At 42.0% G+C, this 25322-nt stretch overlaps 1 protein-coding gene across 1 annotated transcript in view; it reads left to right on the forward strand.

Moving 5' to 3' along the window:
* Nucleotides 1-25322, forward strand: part of VPS13B (vacuolar protein sorting 13 homolog B) — a 1674799-nt gene that overhangs the window by 1249411 nt on the left and 400066 nt on the right. The window contains 2 exon segments of the mRNA XM_030217225.1: nucleotides 12358-12554; nucleotides 21185-21366. Coding sequence (XP_030073085.1) covers nucleotides 12358-12554; nucleotides 21185-21366 — 379 coding nt within the window.

Raw genomic sequence — 25322 nt, forward strand, 5'->3', positions numbered from 1 at the left:
GAATTCGCAGATAGAACACTTATCTGTAATCTGGCTGGTGGTGGGTGTATAGCACTTGTGAGTATTTGCTGGGGAAGGTGTGTATTTTAATTCTGTAAAATAAATAGTGTGTGGGTTGAATTAAACTTGTTTGTATGTAGAGTGATAATGTTTGTTGGGTTAAATAGTGTGTATGTAGAAAAGATTTTGCAAAAGGGAATTGTTTTGCTGTGTGAAGGTAAGAAAGCTGCTTCCTATAGGATAGGGATCTGTGGGTACTTGATTTGTCCTCTACTACTACTACTATTTAACATTTCTAGAGCGCTACAAAGTGTACGCAGCGCTGTACAAACACAGAAGAAAGACAGTCCCTGCTCAAAGAGCTTACAATCTAATAGACAAAAAGTAAAGCATTTAAATTTAAAATATTTAAGCAGTCAAGCACAAGAGAACAGTCACAGAAGGACAGAAGATGTTGAAGGGTGGTCAGTGTGATTAGGTGTAACTCTGGTTGGAGTAGTGGGAGAAGGTGATAGGAGATATACTATAGGATGTCATTCTGAGGCCAGGCTAAGTCTAAAGCAGGAGAAGGTATTCTCTGCAGCCTATCTGTGAGATGGAAAATGCTCTCCAGGGTTGCCAGGTGGAAATTTTTTTTCCAGCCCACTGGAGCCCAAAAAACAGCCCAAAAACCGCCCAAACACAAACCCCGCCCCTGACACCCCCACCCCCGCGTCATCACCCCCGCCCCCGCCGTCATACACCCCGCCCCCCGCCGTCACCGGCCCCGCCTCCCACGTCACCGGCCCCGCCTCCCCGTCATCGGCCCCGCCTCTTACATCATCGGCCCCGCCTCCCCGTCATCGGCCCCGCCTCCCCGTCATCGGCCCCGCCTCCCACGTCATCGGCCCCGCCTCCCACGTCACTAACCCCGCCCAAAACGTCATTAACCCCACCCAAAAACGTCACTAACCCCGCCCCCCCGCGGCCGAAAAAACCGCCCGAAGCACAAAAACCAGCCCAAAAAACCGCAACCCGCCGCGGGCAAAAATTTCCCGCGGCGGGTCGCGGAAAACCGCCCAATTGGGCGGTAAAACCGCCCACCTGGCAACACTGATGCTCTCTGAAGCTGCTGCTATAAGTTGTTAGTTTTCTCTCCCTGAAAGAGATCCAAGCCACACCCACGAAGTTCAAACTGTCAGTGGGGAGGGTGAGGGGAGGAAATGGCAGTGCTTGATTTGTCCTCTCACCTTGCCTGTGGGAGAGGAACAATAGAGAGGACTGTTCACGGGGACTGAGAACAAAGAAATGTTGAAAGGCGTAAGGTATATTCTAAGAGACAAATGAAAGAGAAGTGGATGATGTGAGAGGCTGGAGAAGGTTGCTCAGATAGGGATGACTGACAATTATATGTTTTGAGACAGAAAAAAGTATCACCTTATATTTTTCACATACTGTATAAACTTGAGCAAGTCACTTTTTTCTCTTTTATTATTCAGTATAGATGTAATGATATATGATGATTTGGAGTTAGTAATCATCTGAGTTCTCTTGTGCAGTGGTATATGTATCAATACTATAGAAATAATAAATATGCTAATCTGATACTGGTGGATAATCAAATTATGATTGTTTTAAAATAGCAATCTTGGCACTTTATTCCCCTGTATCTTACATATCTTTCTAGATTACTTACTCTTTGGAGCTGGAAATCATTGCAACTGTTTGTATTTATATGGTAAAGCATGAAAGCCAATGTAACCGCCATGTAAGAAATAAACCCAGTTTGCCATTCCTTTGACATATATGTTTTTAGAAACATCTATATTCAGTCCAGTACAACATTTAAAAGCATTTGCATTTCAGCAAGGTTTATATTATTTTTCTTAAGAAAAAATGCTGGTTTCCTTTGCATGATACTTTCCACACACGTGCATACGGCTTGGTCTTGATGAACTGGTGTGATAACATTGTCACATGTTTTAAAATAACAGCAAAAAACAGAGACCGTAACTGAAGAATGCTACATATTTTCTTGAAAAGGTTAAAAAGCTTTTTTCTCAGGGCTCTTAAATTACCATATTCTGATACCAAGGGAAAATAAAACCTGGGCTTAGTCTTGTTTGTACTTAGAGGGTTTTCCGGACAGGAAAGCAATCTTCTTGCAATACAGTAAGCCACAACAGCAGAGGGGCATTACAGGTGAAAAATGTGCAGCTGTACCCCTTCACCACAGTGCCCTACAACTGTACAGTGGAATATTTCCTGTACAGAAATAGGCTTGGCTAGCTTTGTTTCCCAAGAGTAGATCACATTAAAATGTTATAAAATCATGATTTCCTGCATTTGAATGTTTGTGGTTTCTCAACTGGTTCCAGTGTTACAAAAAAGAGGGGGTGGGGGAGTTATGGCTTCTATTAGTTGAATATGTAAAGAATATTATTTCAAGTCAGCTAAAGGCAAATGTGGAGGGAAAGAAAACATTTTTTTCAGAAAACATGAAGATTGTGAGACATTATTGCAGCAGGTTTCAGTGTTTAGTATTTATGTAAATACAGTATGGATCTGAAACTGGATACATTTAGTGTATTTGTAGTATCACATTCTGAAGAATACATTTGAAAAGCAATAGAAAATAAACCCTGAAAAATTACATAGTTCTTTTTCTCGTATTTATTATGTTGAGGAACATATTTAATTACATACTTGTGACATTGTTTAAACAGCAAGTGTTCAAAGAGATTTATCTTTGTGGCTTTTGGAAATACTATTGAATAGAAAAGGATCTTATAAAGTTAATAATTGCTACTATGGATATTTCTTATCAGGCAAGATCTGCTCTTCTGGAGAACTGGTTAAGTGGGCTATAATATGAATGGAGAAGCTCTGTCTGGCACAAATCTTGCTTGAAGAAGAATTTACTTGAAAATAGATGTGCAGCCTATTATTAAATACCTCTAATTTTACCATATAAGGATGCTTTATAATTTCCACTCCATATCAATTAAAGTAATTGCCAAAAAAAACCCTCTCCTTTATATAGTAGAAAATGGCAATGCGATTCCCCTGTGTGAGGCAACAGTGTACATAGAAGAAGGGAAAGTGTTAGAGTACATGCCAGCTACGCAATTAATATGTTGGCTTAATATCCAGGCTACTTTTTAAAAGAAAGCAAAGAAAGAATTCAGTTGTCAGAACTCAGTCATTACTCAGTTGGCTAAATATCTGGCAGACCCAGATGCAAAGATCAACAGCAAAATAGTACAAGCAATTAGCACAGGAAAGATTTGTAACAAAATCTAAACAGAGATGAAACTGAAAAGAAGCAAAAATCAATCATGAAGCTCTAGTTTATTTGAAAAGATAATAGCTGAAAACACTACATCCAATTCTGAATTGCCTCCATTTTACATTTGAATCCTCTTCATGAAGTTAATAGAGCTTAGAGATTGTGACTGTGCCAAAAGGGCTCATTTTCCTCAGTGAATAAGATAAAATCTTAGCCTTTTCAGAAGAAAATAAAACAAAATATCTAACTTTTGGAAGGCTATATGGTTAGTGGCATGAGTTACTCAGCTCTTAGCAACATGAAAGCTTGCTTTGGCAGGTGTGTGTTATTGAGAAGTCTGACAGAAGAAATCTGTATAGGAGATTATCTTAAATCAGGAAAAACCTTTCATGGCTTTGTTTATCATATGTTTCCTGCTCTCCTTTTCAATAACTTTAAGAATCACTTTTGACATAAGATTTTTGTCAGCATAGAATTACCATCAGCGCATTTAATTAAAAATCAATGGAAGGCCTCTCTGGTCCTGTCACGGGGTTCAGCTGGGGAAATGTGAACCTCTATGCAGAGGGTGGCCCCAGGCCAGGAAAGCGCCAGTCTTCTCCCTGCACAAGCCGCCTTCCCCTGATGTTGAACCTTCACGTGCTGGTGGCAAGCAGAACTTAGAGAAGAAAAAAGTTGGGCAGGCTGGTATGCAGGGAGCCAGGCAAGGAATCTTCAATGAAGAATGACTTCAGGAGACAGAAATCAGTCAGAAAACAAGTCAGTGAAGCAGAATTCCACTTGTTGATGAAGTAAGCAGAAACAAAGTTCTAGCAACTTGTAGACTGAAAGGGTGAATAAATAGATATATTCTAAGCAGGAACAAGATGCCCATCAGCAGGAAGTCTAGGTGGGAGAACTGGAAGTCTAACAATCTAGGATGATCAATTGCAAGTTAACCAGTAGCAGGAGGTAGAAATGCATATTGAGACTTAAGGGTACTTCTTTTAAACCTGTACGCAGAAGACTTATATGGAATGAGGAATTTGAATTTACTCATTTGGTATGCCTCTTAATGAACAGAGCGGTTTTCAGTCAACATCAGTAAATAAACAATTCAAAGGAGAATGCGAAAGAACAAAATTGCATGCAGGAGGATAAAAGTTACAGTTCAGATGAGAGCAAATACAAAAGGGGACTGAAAGGTAAAGACACTGGAATAATTAATCGTGACTACCTCTGGGATCCCAAAGCCTGTTGTAAACATCTTTGTTTTAACTTTAGTTCTAATGTTTAGTTCTTCTGGAATAGAGTTCCAGAGCATCAGAGCCTGGTAGCTTAAAGACATTCAGCGAGTGGACTCAAGTGGATTTTATTAGGAGGTGGAATTAGTGATTAAACAGAACAGTAAAGGTATCAGACAATCTAATAAGTATGTAGGATGCTGAGTTGCTAAAATCATGTAGATCATAGCTAAGATTTAATTCTCAATCTCATTGAGAGCCATGGTGTTTCAGTAGTTGAGAAAAAACATAGTCAAATTTCCATGTAGAACATAGTATCTTAATAGCACTTAATAGCAGTGTTCTTAATAAGCTGTAACTGCCTTAATTCAAGTGAAATAATGACAATCTTTAAAGCATTCCCATAATCTAGCCAACTTTCCTCAACATATGAATGTAAAAGATGAATTCTATGAAGAAAGAAAAGCAGAAACTTGAGATGCTTTGGAAATATTGGAAAAAAAATCAATCTGGTATAATTTCAGGGCCCTATGTTCTGTGGACACCCACTTTCACTTAGTCTTCAGACCTCATTCATTCAAATGAAGTGGAAATCAGGTCTTTGTTTTGACTGAATAAAAACAGTCTTTATCTATATAAATAATTCCCACCTCCAACGTTATGAAGCTCACTCCGTACCACTGAAGCCCTGAAGCCTGCCCCTGAAGCCCCCCCCCCCCTGTAGTGTTCGTAGGGTCTCAGCACCACTCATAGCCCCGCCCTCACCCCTCCCCCACACACACAAAATTCGGAACTCCAACGTTCTGAAGCTCACTCCGTTCCACTGAAGCCCTGTAGTGTTCGTAACCTCACTCAGCACCACTCATACAGCCGCCCTCAGCCCCACCCCTCCCACAATATGTCACTTGCTATGGATCCAACTACAGCCACTCACAGCACCCCTCTCACTCCCGCTCCAGCCAACCTGCATCTTCTAAAAACCTCCATTTTCTCAATTGAACATCAACTGCCTGCAACGGAGACCTCCATCTTCTGATCATACAGCCGCCCCCTGCACATTAAGTCACTCCCGCTCCAGTACAGCTGCCCTCAGCCCCACCCCTTGCACAATACGTCACTTGCTACGAGGGCAGTGATGTGGAGGCGAGAGGAGGAGCGGCTGCAGAGCCGACAGCCAATGCCTGATTGCTGTCTATGGTGCCGCGTTTCAGGTTTAAAAACATTTATGGCTTTTTTTCTTTTTGTAGCGGCCGCTGCTGCTGCTGAACAGGAGAAGCAGCAGCGGCCGGACAGCGTTACCAGTGGCATCTGTGGGTGGCGAGGGGGTTTGATGCGCAGGGGGGGAGGGGAGGGTCGCTGGACATGGGTGGCTGCAGGGGGGCAGGGGGAGGGAGGTGGGGAGGGGGTCCTGAGACCAGAGAGGTGGGGCTGAGGAGGGAGGACCTGCGAGAAGGGGAGTGGGGGTGGGGGCACACACTCACTCACTGTCTCTCACATACACTCTCTCTGACACACTCTCTGTCAATCACACTCTATCTCTCTGTCACACACACACACAGAGTCTCACACACATAGACACTCTGTCTCTCACACAAACACACACACACTCTGTCTCTCTCTCATTCTCTCTCTGACACACACTCCATCTCTCACACACACTCTCTCTCAAACATACACACTCCGATGAAAACCTTGCTAGTGCCCGTTTCATTTGTGTCAGAAATGGGTCTTTTTTTACAAGTTGGGAGATAAAACAAAGTAGATTTTTATTTATTTAAGTTATAACTTCACAGCAACTGGTTTGTAGTACAGATCTGGTTGAAACTCATTAGTTCACTGTTCTGTATCTTAAGTCCTTTTATTTAATGTGTTATTTTTTTTCTCTGCTGAGCTGAGGACTCCTTCTCTGTGATCCAGGTATATTCCTGGCTAGGTAGATAAGAGGCCTCCTTTTCCAGATGCTCCAGTCTCTGGATTTTGTAAAATCCCAGATTTGTAACTTCTTCCTCTCCCTTATTTCTCTAGTCTCTTCTAACCCTCTAGAGTTATCCATGTTCCAAATTCACCAGAATCTTTTTGTCTTTGACTCCCTGGAGTAATGAGATAGAAATTAAAAATAAAAAAGTTTCAGAAGTATCAGTTGCTCTGTTCTTCAACTCTTCAGCTCCTCAGTCACCTTGACTGTCAAGAGCCAGTCCAGTTGCTCTAGCCACTGTGACCTTGAGTGCTGACCCTATCCAGAAAGGTATATAGATTAAGATAAAACTGTTTAACACTTTGGACTTCTATTTCTACCCTAAATCCTTCTTGCCCCAGGAGCTCGCTGCAGAGACTAGCAACTCCTTTCCTGAGCTTCAACCTTCACCTGGATGGGGAAAACAAAAAGTTAGCTAGAGCTCTTTATCCTACTCTAGACCTCTTTGGTGTTTGGGATTCAGAAACTCCCTTCAAGCCCTAACCCCTATAGAACAAATAAAACAAAATCTTTTGCACACTAAGGTTTTATACTGTTATATGACATCATCATAATCACAATAAAGGCCATTTTAGAAGACTTGAATGGCTTTTATGAATATATATATATATAGTGACATTTGCACAGGTAAATTCTCTACCAATGCAATTAGCTATTTTAGAAAACTACTGTTTACGCATGCACAGTTTGGAAGGGGATATGTAGGGGCAGATTGCCCAATAAATTTGGGTATGTGCTGATGGGCCAAATGCTCCCAGGAGTTAGGAATAGGAAGCACCAGTGGAATGCATATGAAAACTATTGCTGCCAAAGAAGCCAGAAGTAGAAAATGTGTGTGGGTCTTTTGAACCTGCCATATTTCCACCCCTCCAATGGCACCAACTGATTTCCTGTATTAGTAACAGGAAGTCTGTGTCAAAGGAAGAGACCTGAATTTAACAAGGCTTAAGGTCCATCAGAGGAGATGCAGAAGAGATGGGCTGGAATATTAAAAATTCCAAGGGCCAGTATTTTGCTGGAATCTTCCACTGGGCATGTTATGGGCATATTTTGCATGGGCCAGAAAAATATGAATGTATTGCTAATTTTACATGGCAGTACACATACAGATTTTTTAAAATGTGGACATTGGCATTTACACCTATTCTGAGGAAATCATATCAGTTAACTACTCATTTGGAAATGGTGCAATTTATGCTTATCTCTCCGGTGTTGATCCGTAAAAATTAAATTAAAAGAGTTATTTCTCTCAACTCTTTAATAGGCCAATTCAGGGCTTCCAGATTTGTTAAATATGGCATTTAGATGTGTAGGTTGCAAAATCTACACTTACATAGGTAAGGGCTGAAACTTAGGCATTTCAAACCCTGTTTGATGCTGCTGATGAGATGACGTGCATAGAAGGCGGAGCCATCCAGGGCCACCGAGAGACACCGGTCCTGGGGCAGAACCGGACCATTTGGCAGGGATAGAACTGGACCGCCGTGCACCTCTCCCCCCCTCACATTGTCTCTCCCTTCCGTCTGCTGACCCCCTTATGTTTATGTCTCTGCCTCCAAGGGGGGGGGGGGGAGTGCCAGCAAGCCTCTTCCTGCCTGCCTGCTCCCAAAGTCTGACCTCTCCCACTCCTATCTACATCAGGAGTCGGGACCTTGATAATTAGGCAGGCAGGAAGAAGCTGGCCAGTCCAAGCCCCCCCCCCCCCCTTGGAGTCCGGGCCCAGGGAATTTGCTGCCCCCCCCCCCCCCCCTTGGTGGCCCTGGAGCAATCTGGCATTCCCTTTTTACAACCCAGAGCAACCACTTCTACCCCATAGTGTCACTTCCTTCCAGGCGGTCTTTAACTTCCACCCCGCAGAGTAATGTAACCGGAGTGGGCATGAACCGGATTCGATTCCCACTGTATCCCTTTGTGACAGTGGCGTAGCCAAGGGTGGGCTTGGGTGGGCCCAGGCCCACCCACTTTGGGCTCAGGCCCACCCAGCACCAGCATAGCTATAATGTGGCTGGCAGGGATCCCCAAGCCCCACCAGCCGAAAACTCCCAACAACTCTCCCTCCTGCATACCTTGTAAATAGCAGATCTTCGCCTGCAGTGAGCAGTGACTGCTTGCACCAGCCCCATAGCCTTCGCTCTGATGTATTCTTCCCTAGGCAAAAACAGGAAGTTGCATCAGAGGGAAGGGTATGGAGCCAACATCAGCAGTGTGTGTGTGTATTAGTTGCTGCCCGTTGCTGGTGAAAATGTGCTATTTAGAAGGTATGCGGGAGAGGGAGGATATTTGAGAGACCATATGGCATGCAGGTGAGAGACCACATCATCTGTGGGATGAGGTGGGGTTCTTCTGCCCACCCATCTTGAGCCCAGGCCCACCCAAAATTGGGTGTCTGGCTACGCCCCTGCTTTGTGATTCTGGCAAGTTCATTTTTGGGGGGCAGCCGCTTAATCAGGACAAAGTATTGTGGTCCCGATGTGTCCCAATTAACCAGAATCTACTGTATATAAACTTCATTTCATTGCAATATTATTTTCCTACTAACAATAAAAGCTGACCAGTACATGTGCTTGAAAACAATCACTGCAGGTTCCTCTTGCATAGAATCTAGCTTCTGCATGCCACGTTTGATTAAAACGCTGTATCTTCATCATACCCAACAGAGCCTGGAAATTCTTTACAATCACCCAAATAGTATCCAAGCCAAAATATATATAGTAATTTAAATAATAAAAGACCATATTTTATTTCCAAGCAAAATAGCCTCCACATACATGGATCTCAACTAATGAAAACTGAAACTAAAATCCACAGTGATTTTACAATGTGGCACATTTGGAGGGAAAGCTGATGTCATATTTACATAGAGAATCTAATTCCTAAGGAGCTTATCATCCCAGATTTACAGATTTAAATTCCTGCTAAACGTTTGTATCAAAAGCATTTATTTGGAGCACACTGTTTACCATATAAACTACTGTGCAAGATCATAACTGTATTACTTGCAATCACATTACACACATACACATAAAAAAGAATGCAAAGGTAGCTCACGCCCCCCCACAAACCCCTTACAATCCCTGGTGGCCTAGTAGTACAGTCAGTGCAGGAGTGATCCCCAGTCTGTCTTGCCCATGTCAACTGTACTCTCAAAATGGCTGCTGTGACTCCTGCGGCAGTCTCGCAAGATTGCCACTAGACATCATGGCAGCCATTTTGAGAGCAGAGCCAGCATTTGCAGGAGTACACCCTGTCTACACCCCTAGACTTCCAGGGATTGTAAGATAGGTCTGAGGGGGTATCTACAGGTGAACAGGGGAGGGGGGAATAGAAGCAACTCCTTTTTGGAGGGGAGTGGTAGGGAGGGAGACAAATAGTAGAAAGCACATATTTTCGGCCAAAACTATGGCTGTAGCCCTTCAACCGAAACCGGGTAGAAAAAGTATTTTAGGCCAGTTTAAGCACCATAACCAAACCTGACATTTGGTTGGTCTCTATCTCAGAGACTAGGTAAACTGGAAAGAAAGGCTGTAAGTGAAATTAAGAGCTCACTAGCGTTCAGCTGGAAACCTCTCAGCAGCCTTTCTTCTAAAAGTAAGTTTACTCTCAGTCAAAGAGACACCACCCAGACCAATGTCTGGGAGACCTGTGAAACAGAGCTGGGCGTGTCCACAGGGGGTGCTACATCACAGTATACAGTGTAGGGAATATGACAGCATCAGAATAAGGAACTCATTTATTCATACTCATGAAGCTTTGCTTAATATCCTAGCACAGATTTGGTATCTAACACAGAGTACAGAATTTTATTGTTTTCTATCTCCCCTTCACTTAGGTGGCCTTGTTTAGAGATGATAAAAACAAAACCTTCCTCTTTTCTCTATGTGTTTTTGTTGTACAGTAGTTGTTTCTGGAACAAAAATAATTTGACCACCAAATGGAAGCCCACCATGTAAGAGAGTTGCCCTAAAGAAATCTAAGTCTGAGTCTTTTTATTAGAGAGAGACACAAATACAGAAACACCCTGGCTTTTGGGACAGAGTACAGAACCTATTACTGTATTCCAGCTGTGTGTGTATTCTTTGGAGTATTCCTGATGCGCATGGCTGTAATCTTCATTTTTTAGGAAGTGGTTGGATTTGGAATGATTAAATAGTTCATTATTCATTGTTCCACTGAGCCAACTGTTTTTGCAACTTTGAAGACCTTGTTGTTTCTGTTTTTAGATGCTGGAGTTGTCTGTTGTTCCTCAGTGCACTTCACCTCAAACATATGCTGCACTTCACTTCTGATCCTTAAACTCCCACATTAAAATCTTTACTGTACCTCAGATGATGAAATACATAGTCTATGCTAAATAGGAAGTTAAAAACCATATTAAAATTTAGCACAGTTTATTACAGTAGAAGTAATTCAGCCTTGAGTTTATTAATGTACATCTCCATGCTCGCTGCTCTATCTTTTAGTGCAGTGGTTTACTCGTTTTTCATTCTGAAACCATATTATATTAGGTAGTAATATTAGAGTGGGAAAATTTGCACACAGGGCCAGTGTAAAGGTATTAGGTGCCCTTGGTAAACTCACCCCCTCCCCTAATAAAGGCAAATCACCCCACTAATAGTCTGGCAAGAAACTATCATGCAAGCGGCTGTGCTATAAGTCATTCACAGTTTGGTACTTGCATAAGGGAAACCAGCTTTACCTTTCACCTTTATCTATGCAATTGCTTAATGAGGCAATTAGCGCTGATAATTATTGGTGCTAATTGGCAACAACTGGAATTTACGCATGCATCTTTATAGTTGCTATTTTATAAAGATGTGCACATTTAAGTTTTCTGTGTGGATACGAAAAGGCATGGCCATGAGAGGGACATGGGTGGGTCAGGGTCATTTCTAGGATTTGTGCGCTGTGTTATAGAATTCAGGGGATCCATGCCTAATTTAGGCGTGAGGATTTACACCAGGGTTCAATTGGTGTAAATCCTTTCTCCTAATCCCAGTGCTAAGGGGAAGATTCTATATATGGCCCTAAGAAATCAGCGCTGAAAAATTTCCACCTAAGCATATTCTATAAGTGGCGCCTAGATTTAGGCGTGGTGTGTAGAATACGCTTAGTTGATATCCCAGCGCCAAAAACAATGAGAGTCTATTTAAACCAACAAAAATATGGTGTAAATTACAGTGCATAGATTTAGGCACACTGAGCCATATTCTATAACTATGCACCTAAATTCTGAAACACACATTTCCCCACCCATAACCATGCCCCTTTTTGCCTGCGTGCATTAAAATGTAGGCGCTTTACATTACAGCATACGTTTGGCGATTTGTGCCCATAAATTCTAATTATTGTCAATTAGTGGTCATCACTGCTTTGTTAAGTGCTGTTAAGAATGCTGGTTGGTTTGTTAAGCCAGTTAAGTTACACGTCCTGTTATTGAATCCAGAAGTAAGCGCTGTTCTATAAACGTCACCCAACTTTGAGCACTGTTAATAGAATAACACTTAGCGCAGGTTTTCTGGCCCCTAAATTTGGATGTCATTTATAGAATTGAGTCTAGTATCTATAAATGTGAAAGTTATTAGCTGCTCTAGGCAAAGATGACTGGGGAAGGCAATGGGAAAAGCATCTCGCTAATAGTTTGCCAAAATCCATCACGAAAGTGAGGGTCCCAATAAGTCATTCACAACTTGGTTTTATATATATATATATATATATATATATATATATATATATATATATATATAATTGTTGTAGTTATAATTCTGTGTGCTAGATGCTAATATAATTCTTTTTACATAGCTTATTGTGTTCTAAAGTTTATAAATTAAGGTTACATGATTGCAGATTTTACTGTCAAGAGATAAATATTATGCTTTTTGATATTTTCAAAGGTTCCTTGTAGCTTGGAATACTGGGATGAGCTCCAGAAGTCCTTTGTTGCCTTCCGAGAATTTAACCTATCTGAAAGCAAAGTTTGTGAACTGCAGCTGCCTAGTATCAACCTTGTCAATGACCAGAAGGAACTTGTGGCATCAGACCTTTGGAGAATTATCTTGAATGGAAGTCAGAGTGCTTCTGATGACCAGAGGTAACTAAAAATGGAATTAAACAAACTGAAAAGTTTCATCTTACAGTTATCTTTGATTCACTTCATTTGTTTGTTTCATAGTACAATTTATCATTAAGAATATTAGTTTATGGTCTCCCACTGTTTGTCATTGGTCATTGGGATTGAATCAGACTAAATACTTCTCATTGTCAGTATTATAAACATCTGCAGTTATTGACATGTTTTGCAAACAATCTGTTATTTTTACTGTTTCCATTCATATCCATGGAGCACAGACATGCATAAGAACAGGCCCTTTTAGTTTTGGGTGGAATTTTTCTCTTTCAAGCGAACATAAAAATAGCCTTACTGGGTCAGACCAATAGTCCATCTAACCCAGTTCCTCTTTCCAAAAGTGGCCAATTCAAGTCACAAGTACCTGGCAGAAACCTACGTGCCCTATGTGCATCCAGCGCTCGCCACATGCCCTGGGTGGTAATTCTGAATTTGACATGTGGTAGTAAATATTTTCTATTTTTTACTGTATGGCACTTACCCAGTGGTAAATGGCAGTGAATGCAAACTGCATGCCTACCGCCCAGGTGGCACGTAAGACCTTAATGCTAAGGTAGCAGTGAGGCCCCTTTTCCAGAACGTGGTAAAAACTGGCCTGGCGCACTTCCAAAAGATGCTCTCGCACTACCGTAAGTCACTTTTTGCCACAGCTTAGTAAAAGGGCCCCCCCTGAGTGAAAAAATATTTCCTCTTATTTGTTTTATAAGTATTTCAATATAACTTAATTGAATGTCCCTACTCTTTGTACCTTTAGAAAGAGTAAAAAATTGATTCACTTCTGCTTGTTCTACACCACTCAGGATTTTGTAGACCTCAATTATATCTCCCTTTAGCTGTCTCTTTTCCAAGCGGAAGAGCCCTAACCTCTGAGGCCTTTCCTCATACGAGAGGAGTTCTCTCCCCTTTATAATTTTGGTCGTTCTTATTTGAACCTTTTCTAATTCCATTATATCTTTTTTGAGATGTTGCAACTAAAACTGAACGCAGTACTCAAGGTGAGGTTGCACTACGGAGTGATTACAAAGCATTATAGTATTCTTAATCTTATTTACCATCCCTTTCCTAATAATTCCTAGCGTCTTGTTTGCTTTTGTGTCTGCCACTGCACAGTGGGCAGATTTCAGGGTATTGTCTACAGTGACACCTAGATCTCTTTCTTGGGTGCTGACTCCCATAGTGGACCATATCATCAGGTAACAATCATTTAGATTATTCTTTCCAATGTGCATCACTTTGCATTTATCCACATTAAATTTCATCTGCCATTTGGATGCCCAGTCTTTCAATTGCCTAAGGTCTTCCTGCAGTTTTTCACAATCTGCATGTGTTTTAACAGCCTTGAATAGTTTTGTTTCATCTGCAATTTTAATCACCTCACTTATTATTCCGATTTCAACATCATTTATAAATATGTTAAATAGCATCAGCCTCAGTACAGATCCCTAAGGCACTCCACTAGTCACCCTATCCATTGAGATAAATGGCCATTTAACCCTCTCTGTTTTCTGTCCAATAACCAATTTCTAATCCTCAACAGATCATTGCCTCCTATCCCATAACTTTTTAATTTTCTCAGGAGTCTCTCAAAAGCTTTCTGAAAATATAGATACACTACATCACCCAGCTCACCTTTATCGGCATGTTTTTTCACGCCTTCAAAGAAATGAAGCAAATTGGTGAGGCAAGACTTCCCTTGGCTGAATCACACTGACTTTGTCCCAATAAACCATTATTATCTATGTGTTCCCTAATTTTATTCTTTATAATAGTTTCCACTATTTTGCCTGGCACTGACATCAGGCTTATTGGTCTGTAATTTCCTGGATCACCCCTGGAACCCTTTTCAGTATTTCAGAAGGAATGACATCACATTTCTGGACCCACTTATCAGACTGAGGAAGTCTTTACCATTGTACTAGACTACCTTTAATTGTTGAGAAATAATATTATTATGTTGAGATTATTATCTGTCTCCTGAGAATTTGTAGTTTGTCTTCCAGGAAGCTGCATCTTTAAATAAGACTGTCCTCAGACACTGTGACACTAAGAGGGGCATAATCGAACAGGGATGACCACCTCTAAGGGCGTCCATCTCTAAGGACGTTCCGGTGAAGGGGCGAGGAAACCCGTATTATTGAAACAAGATGGACGTCCATCTTTTGTTTCGATAATATGGTCGGGGACGCCCAAATCTCAACATTTAGGTCGACCTTAGAGATGGTCGTCCCCGGTTTTCGGCCATAATGGAAACCGAGGACGACCATCTCAAAAACGACCAAATCCAAGCCCTTTGGTCGTGGGAGGAGCCAGCATTCATAGTGCACTGGTTCTCCTCACATGTCAGGACACCAACTGGGAACCCTAGGGGGCACTGTAGTGGATTTCACAAATTGCTCCCAGGTGCATAGCTCCCTTACCTTGGGAGCTGAGCCCCCCAAACCCCCCTAAAACCCATTTCCCACAACTGTACACCACTACCATAGCCCTTAGGGATGAAGGGGGGCACCTACATGTGGGTAGGGTGGGTTTTGGGTGGGTTTTGGAGAGCTCACATTTACCACCACAAGTGCAACTTGGGGGGGGGGGGGGCCTGGGTCCACCTGCCTGAAGTGCACTGCACCCACTAAAAACTGTTCCAGGGACCTGCATACTGCTGTCAAGGAGCTGGGTATGATATTTGAGGCTGGCATAGAGGCTGGAAAAAACTGTTTTTTAATTTTTTTTTTAGGGTGGAAGGGGGTTGGTGACCACTGGGGGAGTAAGGGGAGGTCATCCCCGATTCCCTCCGGTGGTCATCTGGTCAGTTCGGGCAGATTTTCAAGGCTTGATCATGAAAAAAAAAGAGACCAAGTAAAGTCGACCAAATGCTCATGAGGGACGCCCTTCTTTTTTCCATTATCGGCCGAGGACGCCCATCTCTTAACCACGCCCCCGTCCCGCCTTCGGTACACTGTTGGCACGCTCCCACGACGGAAAGCAGTTGAGGATGCAAAAAATCGGCTTTCGATTATGCCGATTTGGGCAACCTTGGGAGAAGGATGCCCATCTCCCGATTTGTGTCGGAAGATTGTCGTCCTTCCCTTTCAAAATAAGCTAGTAAGTACTATATATGTGAATGGCAAGAATGTTATGCTCTCTCCTGGACTTGCTTAAAGGAGTGCAACTGATTTGTTCTTCAGGGAATCTGTTATTTGGATCAGAGAGGCATTATACAGCAGGAGAACACTTCCCTTTGAGAATCATGGATATTATCTCTACTGACATGGTGAACTCATATCCCATGGAAGGACATGATCTGTCTTATCTTTCCTTGTTGCTAAACTGCTCAAGGATCTTTGTTTTGTCCACTGTTTAGCATTATCAAACCTCTGTCAGATGCATACCTTATGCAAGGTATTCTCTACTCTCTTTCTTGAGGACCATAATCAGGTGTGATTGTCTATGTCAGTGTTTCCCAAGTCCAGTCCTGGAGTACCCCTTGCCAGTCAGGTTTTCAGGATATCCACAATGAATATGCATGAAAGAAATTTACATGTAAAGGAGGCAGTGTGTGCAAATCAAATTTATGCATATTCATTGTGGATATCCTGAAAAGCTGACTGGCAAGGGGTACTCCAGGACTGGATTTGGGAAACACTGGTCTAAATAACCAATATGCAAATGAGCTCAGTCCATATTTATTATGGACATCTCCTTCTTTACAACCTTTGAAAACCCAATTTGAAAATGCCTTATTTAGATAATACTCTGAATCCCAAGGTGGTACTTTACCTCCCTGTGGTCCTTACATAACCACACACCCTCCTGGAATAACACTAGTCACTTAAGCCTCCGATGCCTTACGTTATATCCAGATACGTGGATTTATATAGTCTGTATTCAGAATAATATATAAAAAGTATGCTGAGAGAGGAGTGACTTGAATAAATTATTCATGCAAATTCATTCCCTTGTGAAAATACAGAAAAATGCACTGCCTATTAAGCAATCATAGTGTACTCTTGAACATATTAAACTTTTTTGCAAATGTTGCTGTTTTAGACTATACTTAATTTGACCATGGCTGTGGTATTTTCTTTGCTATGCTTTGATCCTGGTTTTGTGACATTAATCGTCACCTTGGTTAAATGGGCTTTCATATCCCAGTATGACAGTTCAGAAAGTTCATACACTGATACAGTACATAGTAGTTATCCATTTGGTATAGGTTTGCTGTTAACATGAAGGAGGAGCTGTCTCTTTCATTCTATACTGTTATGCTTTCCAAAATGGTTAAACTTCAAATTTAACTATGGAAACCTCTTTCCAACTTGTTAGTGTACTGTCAACCTCTATGAAAGCAGCTGACTGCATTGGGCTGAGAGACTGGAGAGCTAGATTTGATTCCCACTGCAGCTCCTTGTGATCCTTAGCAAGTCACTTAATCCTCCATTGTCCCAGGTACAGAAGTTAGATTGTAAGCCCATTAGGGACAGAAAGTACCTGTATATTATTATTATTATTATTTGTTACATTTGTATCCCACATTTTCCCACCTTTTGCAGGCTCAATGTGGCTTACATATAACAGTTAACGGCGGTATATGTAAACCATTTTGGTAGTACCACAAAAAGGTGATATATCAAATTCATGACCCTTTATATCAAACTTGCCTATCTAGTTATAAAGCAGTGCTTCAACATCTACAAAAAATAAAACCAACAACAAAAAATTAAGTGATAATCCTATCACAGCTGGCTGTACCACCAGAATAATTTTAAAGCTAGACATCTCCAGACAATGGCAAGAAAATGTAACATAAAGGAAATGAGTTTGATCTTTACAGATGACTAGGGGATCCTTTTACTAAGGTGCGCCAAAAAATGGCAGAGGGCAGTTCCGTCAAAGAGTAGCGAGGTTCAAATGCTTTTTACGTCTGATGATGGCATTGTCTTTGAACCTCACTACTCTGACAGGACTGTCCTCCGCTGGCAGTATCCTTTTGCTGTGCATACACTTACACATACATTACATAAGGTACCATACACAGAACAGTGGCTCAACCAAGTCCTGTGACCCCTGAGGCAGGCAGCAAGTCTGCCAAAACACGGACCTGTGCCGCGTCTTACTTTGGTGCCTTAATAAAGACAGTTCATCTACTACTCCTGTCTTACTGCATGGCCATTAATTTGGAAAATGGAAAAAAATCACCCATTTTCTGGCTGCGCTAAAAATAGCCTTAGCATGTGGGAAAGACCTTCATAATGGAATGCTAAAGACAATTTTTAGCACAGCTTAGTGAAAGGACCCCTATGTAGATAACTGCAGAGACAGTTATATATTTCAGTAAACGTTTGCCCTTGTGTTAGAAACGGATTGATCGTCCCCCATTCTTTTTTGTTTTTTTTCTGTTTTATTTGCACATTTGTAGGCAGTTCTTCTTTTCTTTTGTATAACTGCTGAAACTAACATCGTAAATGTCGACAGATAGACCTGCACAGTCCATCCAGTGCCCAACAAGGTGGCCAGAGTTGAATCTGGCACTCTGCACAGGTTCCACTTCTTCATGATTAAGCACTGGTATACTTAATCTCTGTCTCTCCCTGCCAGTTTGGAGCACAATCTGTAGATGTCTGCCTGGAACCAGTCCTAGTTCCCTTTGAAGCCCATTCCAGCCTTGATCCTGATCTGTTTTTGCCATTTATGGGACCCAGATCTTAAACGTCTGCCCAGAATTGATCTTAATTCCCAGCCTTTGAAGCTGCCGTCAAAGCTGTCATTTTAAGAGTGATGACAAATTAATGATAACACTATACCATGATACCTTATAATGATGACTATATGATATGAAACAGGAATCAAAGGTTACAATCATCAGTCCTTATTTTAACAAACCAAATCCCAGAGAAAGACTTACTGTTGGACACCTACTCATCAGTGTCAGAATTGTTAGAAAGATTAAATCCTGGATGCAAAGGAATGGCCTACAATTGGCCTACGGAGAAAACAAATATTCTATAGATCAGCAATGACAACCAAGACTTCCCATCAAACAAGCTGATTTTCTCACGAGCTACAATCAACCTCTCCAAAGAAATTGAAATAGTAGGAATAATATGACTCATAATTATCAGTGGAATGCTACGTGAGGCACATAGCAAAAAAGTTACTTTGGATGTTAAGTACTACTACTACTTATCATTTCTATAGCGCTACTAGATGTACGCAGCGATGTACACTTGAACATGAAAAGACAGTCCCTGCTCGATAGAGCTTACAATCTAATTAGGACAGACAAATTAGACCTTCCTGAACACAGAAAACGTACAAGTGGTTTAATTATATCTAATTAGACATTTTAACAGTAACAATGCCATCTTAAATTGTTACCATCTCTACATGCCAAACTGTCAATTACAGTTGTCACAGCAGGCACTACTTTTGGATCCTAATGCCCCTCAGATTAGATTAGAAGTAACAGAGAAAAATGCATTTTGATGGTACTGCACATAAACCCCCAAATTCTATATATGGCTGTCAAAACTGTATGTGCAAATTTGGGCGCGCACCCAATTTATGCATCCAATTAATTGAATAATGAGCCAATTAGTGCCAATAATTGGACACTAAGTGAATTACTGTAGAATATGGTAGATCTATAAATAATTTAGGCGTGAAGATTTACATCAGATTTCAGTTGGTGTAAATCTACATGGATCCAGGTACTAAGTGCTATTCTCTAAACAGTGCCCAATTTGGAACACTTTATAGATTAGCGCTTAATGCTCATTTTTTGGTCACCATTTACTGAATTTAGCCCAAAGTGTGGAAAGAGCTCTCTATATCAACCTGATTTTAAACCCATTATTTATGTTTTAGGAAATGGCTTAAGGTCTGGGTTTCAAAAAGGTGTTTATTTTTTTTTCTTTTATTTCTACATTTATATCCCACATTTTCCAATAAACATTTTTTCAAAATGTATTACAGAGATAGTGGATTAGTTACTTTGAGTGTAATAGATTAATTGCTATGGGTGTAGGAGTGTTAAGTGAGTTCTTTGCATATTCTTGAGGACTTTGGTTGAGTGTTTCTATGAGATTTATAACAAAGAGGAGCAGTTTCGTTGGTGGCTAGTCGACTGTCTATGGTAGAAGGGTTTATTGCGAACTGGTGATGAGAAGTGCTTTAATATGGAACTTTCTGATTTACATGAATGATCCAGAGTCTCCATAGAAGAACTTTTTGAAGAAAGAACTTTGAGATGTTTACAAAAGAACAAGTAGTTGTTCATGCTTCTTAAGGCTTTTGGGAGCGCGTTCCAATTTTTTGTGCTTAGATATATAAAGCACGTTGAGTAAACTGATGAGTATCGTAGTCCCTTGCAGTTGGTGAAGAGTGTAAAATAGTTTCTTGATTCTATGTTGATGTTGCGCAGCGGTAGGGTTATTAGGTCTGGCTCATAACCAGAAGCAAGACCAAAAATGATTCTGTAGGCTAGTTTGCAGAGCTTGAAGGCTATTCTTGCCTTTACTGGTGACCAGTATAAGGCTTTGAGTAGTGGGGTGACTCTTTTGTAACAGGATTTTCCATGATTTAGTCATTCAGGTTGTGCAGCTGTGTTTTGCACTGATTATAGTTTACCTGAGTACTTTTACTGTAATTGTAATGTTTTAAGCATAATGTGAAATGATAGATCTTATTGTAAGCTGCTTTGGGACTTAGTTAAACTGTAAGTGAATTAAGTTGGTCTAATCTCTATTTTTTATTTTTTTTTGTATAAAGAGTAAATTTGATTTATCTAGAGTTTATTTTTCCTGGCATGGTGTTTCAGCAACATGTGAGATTATTCTGTGTTAGTTACCGTCAGGAGACTAAGCTATGGCTCTTTAAGCTACTCTTGAATGCATAGAATTGATTTTAGTGAAAATAAGTCCCAGAGGGGGAAGATGGTTCTGTCCTCATGTAGACAAGTAGATGATTTTCATCATAGCTGGTCCCAGCAGGAAGCGATCTTTTTATAACACCAACGTCTGGGTGTGTTCTATCATATAAAATATTCTCAGAGCAGAGTCATTTACAAAGAGGTTATAAACGGGAGAATATAGTTGGGAGGATATGCAAGCTAGATACAGGGCTTGACTCGCTAACAATTTTACTTGTAGGCATAGAAAGAAATAGTCTTAGTGAAACAATCTCTTAGAATTACATACATGGGTGATGTATTTTAAGACACTTATCCTGATACGCCTTGTTGAAGTGGTTTTTTTCGACTGTTTTTAGTACAACTGAGAGATATATATTTAACCAGTTTTCTAGACATTTAGAAAACTCTCGTCAATCACCACTGCTCAAATGTGTTTCTTGTAATTTGTTCTATGCATAATTTCTGATTTCCTATCTTTTCTGGCTTTAGCATGCCAAGAAATTTAACATTAACAAATGTAATTACAAAGTTGACCATTAAACTGGGAGAGCTATTCATGCTAGTTCTACAGGTCTCAGTCATTTTATTTGAAAACCAGTTTGAGCAAATGATCCAATACTGTATGTGCAATAAATAGTACTAGAAAGCAAGAGTTTTAAAAGCTGCTTCTTTTATTGTAAATTTTCCACAGCTCTGAAAGTGAATCTGGATCACAAAGTGCTTGTGACCAGCTTGTAACACCAACAGCACTGGCAGCCTGTACCAGGGTTGACTCCTGCTTCACTCCTTGGTTTGTGCCATCATTGGGTGTATCTGTCCAGTTTGCTCATTTGGAACTCCATCTTTGCCATCACCTGGATCAACTAGGCACAGGTATAAACTATTTTATTCATAACTATCCAGGAGTTTAATTTTGTATGGCACAAAGGGTGCCCCAGTCTCCATACATTAGGGGAAGGGATTTTGGATTTAGCTCATGCCTTTTGCAGTTGTAATTCAAGGCAAGTTACATTCAATAGGTATTTTCTTGTTCCCATGGAGCTTACAATTTACAGGGGCCTTTTACTAAAGTGCATTAAGTTTGGGGATTAATGAGTTTTAACGCAGGATTTTAACATGTGGCAAGTCCAAAACCAAAGCTGCATCAAGAATTAATTTTTATTGCAGGTGGTACATTATTGTTCCCATTAGCACAGAGATTTTCAGCCCAGTCCTCGGGGCACACCCAGCCAGTCGGGGTTTTCAGGATATCCCTATTGAATTCAATGGGGCTATCCCGAAAACCCCAACTAGCTGGGTGTGCCCCGAGGACTGGGTTGAAAACCCCTGCATTAACACATGGTATCTGCTTAGAGTTAATGTGGGACCACTTACCGTCTCCTATGTAGAAGACACTGAGTGATCCAGCATTAACACTACATTGGCCAATTAGTGTGTGGTAAGTGTTACACGCTAGCTATCTAATGCTTACAGGTCCACTCTCCACCCATGCCAGGCCTCCTGGCAGAAAAATCCTAAAAAATTCAGTAATTCAGTTTAACACATAGTAATGGGCAAACTACCACAAATCCACTAACACAGTTGCGTGGTAGCCTGTTTCCAGGTGTTAACCACATGCTAAGGGCTAGATTCTATATATGGTGCCTGAAAAATCCGTGAGGAAGAAAATTACACCTAGGCGTATTCTCTAAAGTACACCTAAATTTTATAGAATTGGCTTAGGTTCACACAGTATATAGAATGCACCGAGCGGCTTGCCACGCACCCAAATTCCATTTAGGCCACATTTTACTTGGTGTAAATCCTGATGCCTAAATTAGGCGCAGATCGGGTGTATTCTATAATAATGCACATAGATTTTAGAAATGCACACCCCACATGGCTATGGCCATGCCTCCTTTTCAACTATGCAACTTAGAATTTATGTGCACCACATTATAGAATGCACTTAGCAAGTTGTGCATGCAAATCTCAATGCAAATTAATGCTGATAATTGCTTGTTAATATCCGATTAGCTAGTTATCCAATTAAGTTATGCGTATTGTTACAGAACACACTTCGGTTTCCATGCTCAATTTCAGGCGCCTTATATAGAATCTGGAGGTAAGCGCTTAATGCACTTTAATAAAAGAGCACCTAAATTTGTACTGAGGCAATGGAGAGTTGTGATTCCCCAAGATCACAAGGAGCCACAATAGGATTTGAACCAGCTTTCTCTGGTTCTCAGCTTGCTCTTCTAACCATTGTGTTCATGTTTATTTTAAAATTTGACTACAGTATATCACTGCTCTTGATACTTAATCAAATCAAAGTGCTTTGTAGTCATAAAATTAGGCTACTCCCCTTCTAGCATTCTCCAAGCAGACTACTTCTGATCTTGTTATCCCACAGGTTTCTTTCAAAGGGAGTTTTACTTGTGCATGTTATAGCACTCGTCATATTGTTCATCAAGTAATAGATGCTCATCACAATATAGGGGCCTAATTGCTAAATCATTTCAGACGGTATGGACTCTTGATGTAGGCAACATTAGTAAAACATGGCCCAATTTGAGTCTGTGTGCATTTGAAGATTTGAGCATTTTGAATTAATAAGAGCAGAATGTACGATCTGGTTTGGTCATTTTCTACTTCATTTGCTCTGCCAATATGGCAGATAACACCATATCAGTAGGTGTAGCAAACTAATTCAAGTCATCTGCAATGCAGGTAATGTGCAAAATCAAAGTTTTCCTTGCATTAACTGAATGGCAAACTGTTGGGAATGCCCTCAACAGTTAACACCCTTTTCTGTTCAGTGTCCCTTCTCTCTCCACATCCTTCCAGTCTCTCCCCTTTCTCTCTGCATCCTTTCATCCATCTCTCCTCTTTCTCTCCCTATCCTTCCATCTGTTTTCCCTCTTTCTCTCCCCATCCTTCCATCCGACTTCCCTCTTTCTTTCCCCATTCTTCCATCCATCTACCCCCTTTCCCATCCAGTGTCTCTCTCTCTCTCTATCCCCTTCTTTCCATCCAGTGTCTCTCTCTACCCTTTTACATTCATCATATCCCCCTCTTTCTCCCCATCCTTCAATGTCTATTCTGTTTCTCTCCCTACCCTTCCTTCCAGCATTTTCCCTCTTTCTGATCTCAGCCAGGATCCCCCCCCTTTCTCCCCATCCTTATCACCAGCAGCTTCTCTCTTTCTCCAGCCCTTCTCCATCCCCCCTCCTTCTGTCTCCACTCTCTCTATTTTACCTCCTGCCTTCTTACACCAGATCTTCGTTTCTTGGCCACTGCTGCTTCTCCTGTTGAGCGGCAGCGACCGCGACATATATTCCTATGGTTGTCTCTAGTGTTAGCATGCACTAATTTTTAGCGCACATAAAAATGCTAGTGCACCTATAGCATGGCTTAGTAAACAGGGCCCTTAAGGGCCCTTTCACTAGGCCGAGTAGGCATGTACGCGCATCCTATGCATGTCAGTTTTGAACTACCTCCTGGCTACCACGTGGCCCAGGCATTAATTTAATTTTTTATGTGTGTCCACTGGGCGGTAATCACCCAGTTAATGGGTGAGACTTTACCACTAGGTCAATGGGTGACAGTAAGGTCTCAGGCCCAAAATGGACACACGCCAATTTTTATTTTGCGCACAGGGGCGTAGCCACGGGTGGGCCTGGACGGGCTCAGGCCCACCCACTTGCCCTCCAGGCCCACCCATCCAAATCCTTCATCGCTGTCGCTGCCTTTTCTCCCGCGGCTTCCGGGAGGCAGCGATCAGCGTTACCTGTAGTGCCTGCCCTGAAATTATGCTTCTTTTCTCCCCAGGCTTCGCCCCGCTCGTTTCTTCGCTCGTCGGCAGCGCTACGCTGCGCTGCTATTCAAACAGGCAGCTCCGCTCCTCTCTGCCGCGTCCATCCGGCCCTACTACACAGGAAGTGCATCAGAGGGCCGGATGGACGCGGCAGAGAGGAGCGGAGCTGCCTGTTTGAATAGCAGCGCAGCGTAGCGCTGCCGACGAGCGAAGAAACGAGTGGGGCGAAGCCTGGGGAGAAAAGAAGCATAATTTCAGGGCAGGCACTACAGGTAACGCTGATCGCTGCCTCCCGGAAGCCGCGGGAGAAAAGGCAGCGACAGCGATGAAGGATTTGGATGGGTGGGCCTGGAGGGCAAGTGCTGGATTTGTGGTTTGTTGGTTGGGGGGGAAGGGATACTTTTGCCAGAGACAGTCAGACTTGTAGGAGGAAGGGGATTAGAGGGAACTGGGAAGGACGAGAGCTGCTGGAGGTGGGAGGAAGGGGCTGGAGAGCTTCTGGAAGAGGGAGGGAAGGGAGAGAGCTGCTAGACATGGGAGGGAGAGGAGGAAGGGGTTGGAGAGCTGCTGGACAAGGGAGGAGAAGGGACTGGAGGGAAGGGAGAGAGCTGCTGGACATGGGAGGAAGAGAAGGAGGGGACGATGGAAGGGAGAGAGCTGCTGAAGGAAGGGGAGGAGGGGACTGAATGGAAAGGAGAGAGCTGCTGGACATGGGAGGGAGAGGAGGAAGGGGCTGGAGAACTGCTGGACAAGCTAGGAAGAGGAAGAAGGGACTGGTGGAAAGGGGGAGAGCTCCTGGACATGGGAGGAAGAGGAGGAGGGGACGATGGAAGGGAGAGAGCTGCTGAAGGAAGGGGAGGAGGGGACTGAATGGAAGGGAGAGAGCTGCTGGACATGGGAGGGAGAGGAGGAAGGGGTTGGAGAGCTGCTGGACAAGGGAGGAAGAGGAGGAAGGGACTGGAGGGAAGGGAAAGAGCTGCTGGATATGGGAGGAAGAGAAGGAGGGGACAATGGAAGGGAGAGAGCTGCTGAA

Source organism: Microcaecilia unicolor, chromosome 1, assembly GCF_901765095.1.
Source record: "Microcaecilia unicolor chromosome 1, aMicUni1.1, whole genome shotgun sequence".
Classification (NCBI taxonomy): domain Eukaryota; kingdom Metazoa; phylum Chordata; class Amphibia; order Gymnophiona; family Siphonopidae; genus Microcaecilia; species Microcaecilia unicolor.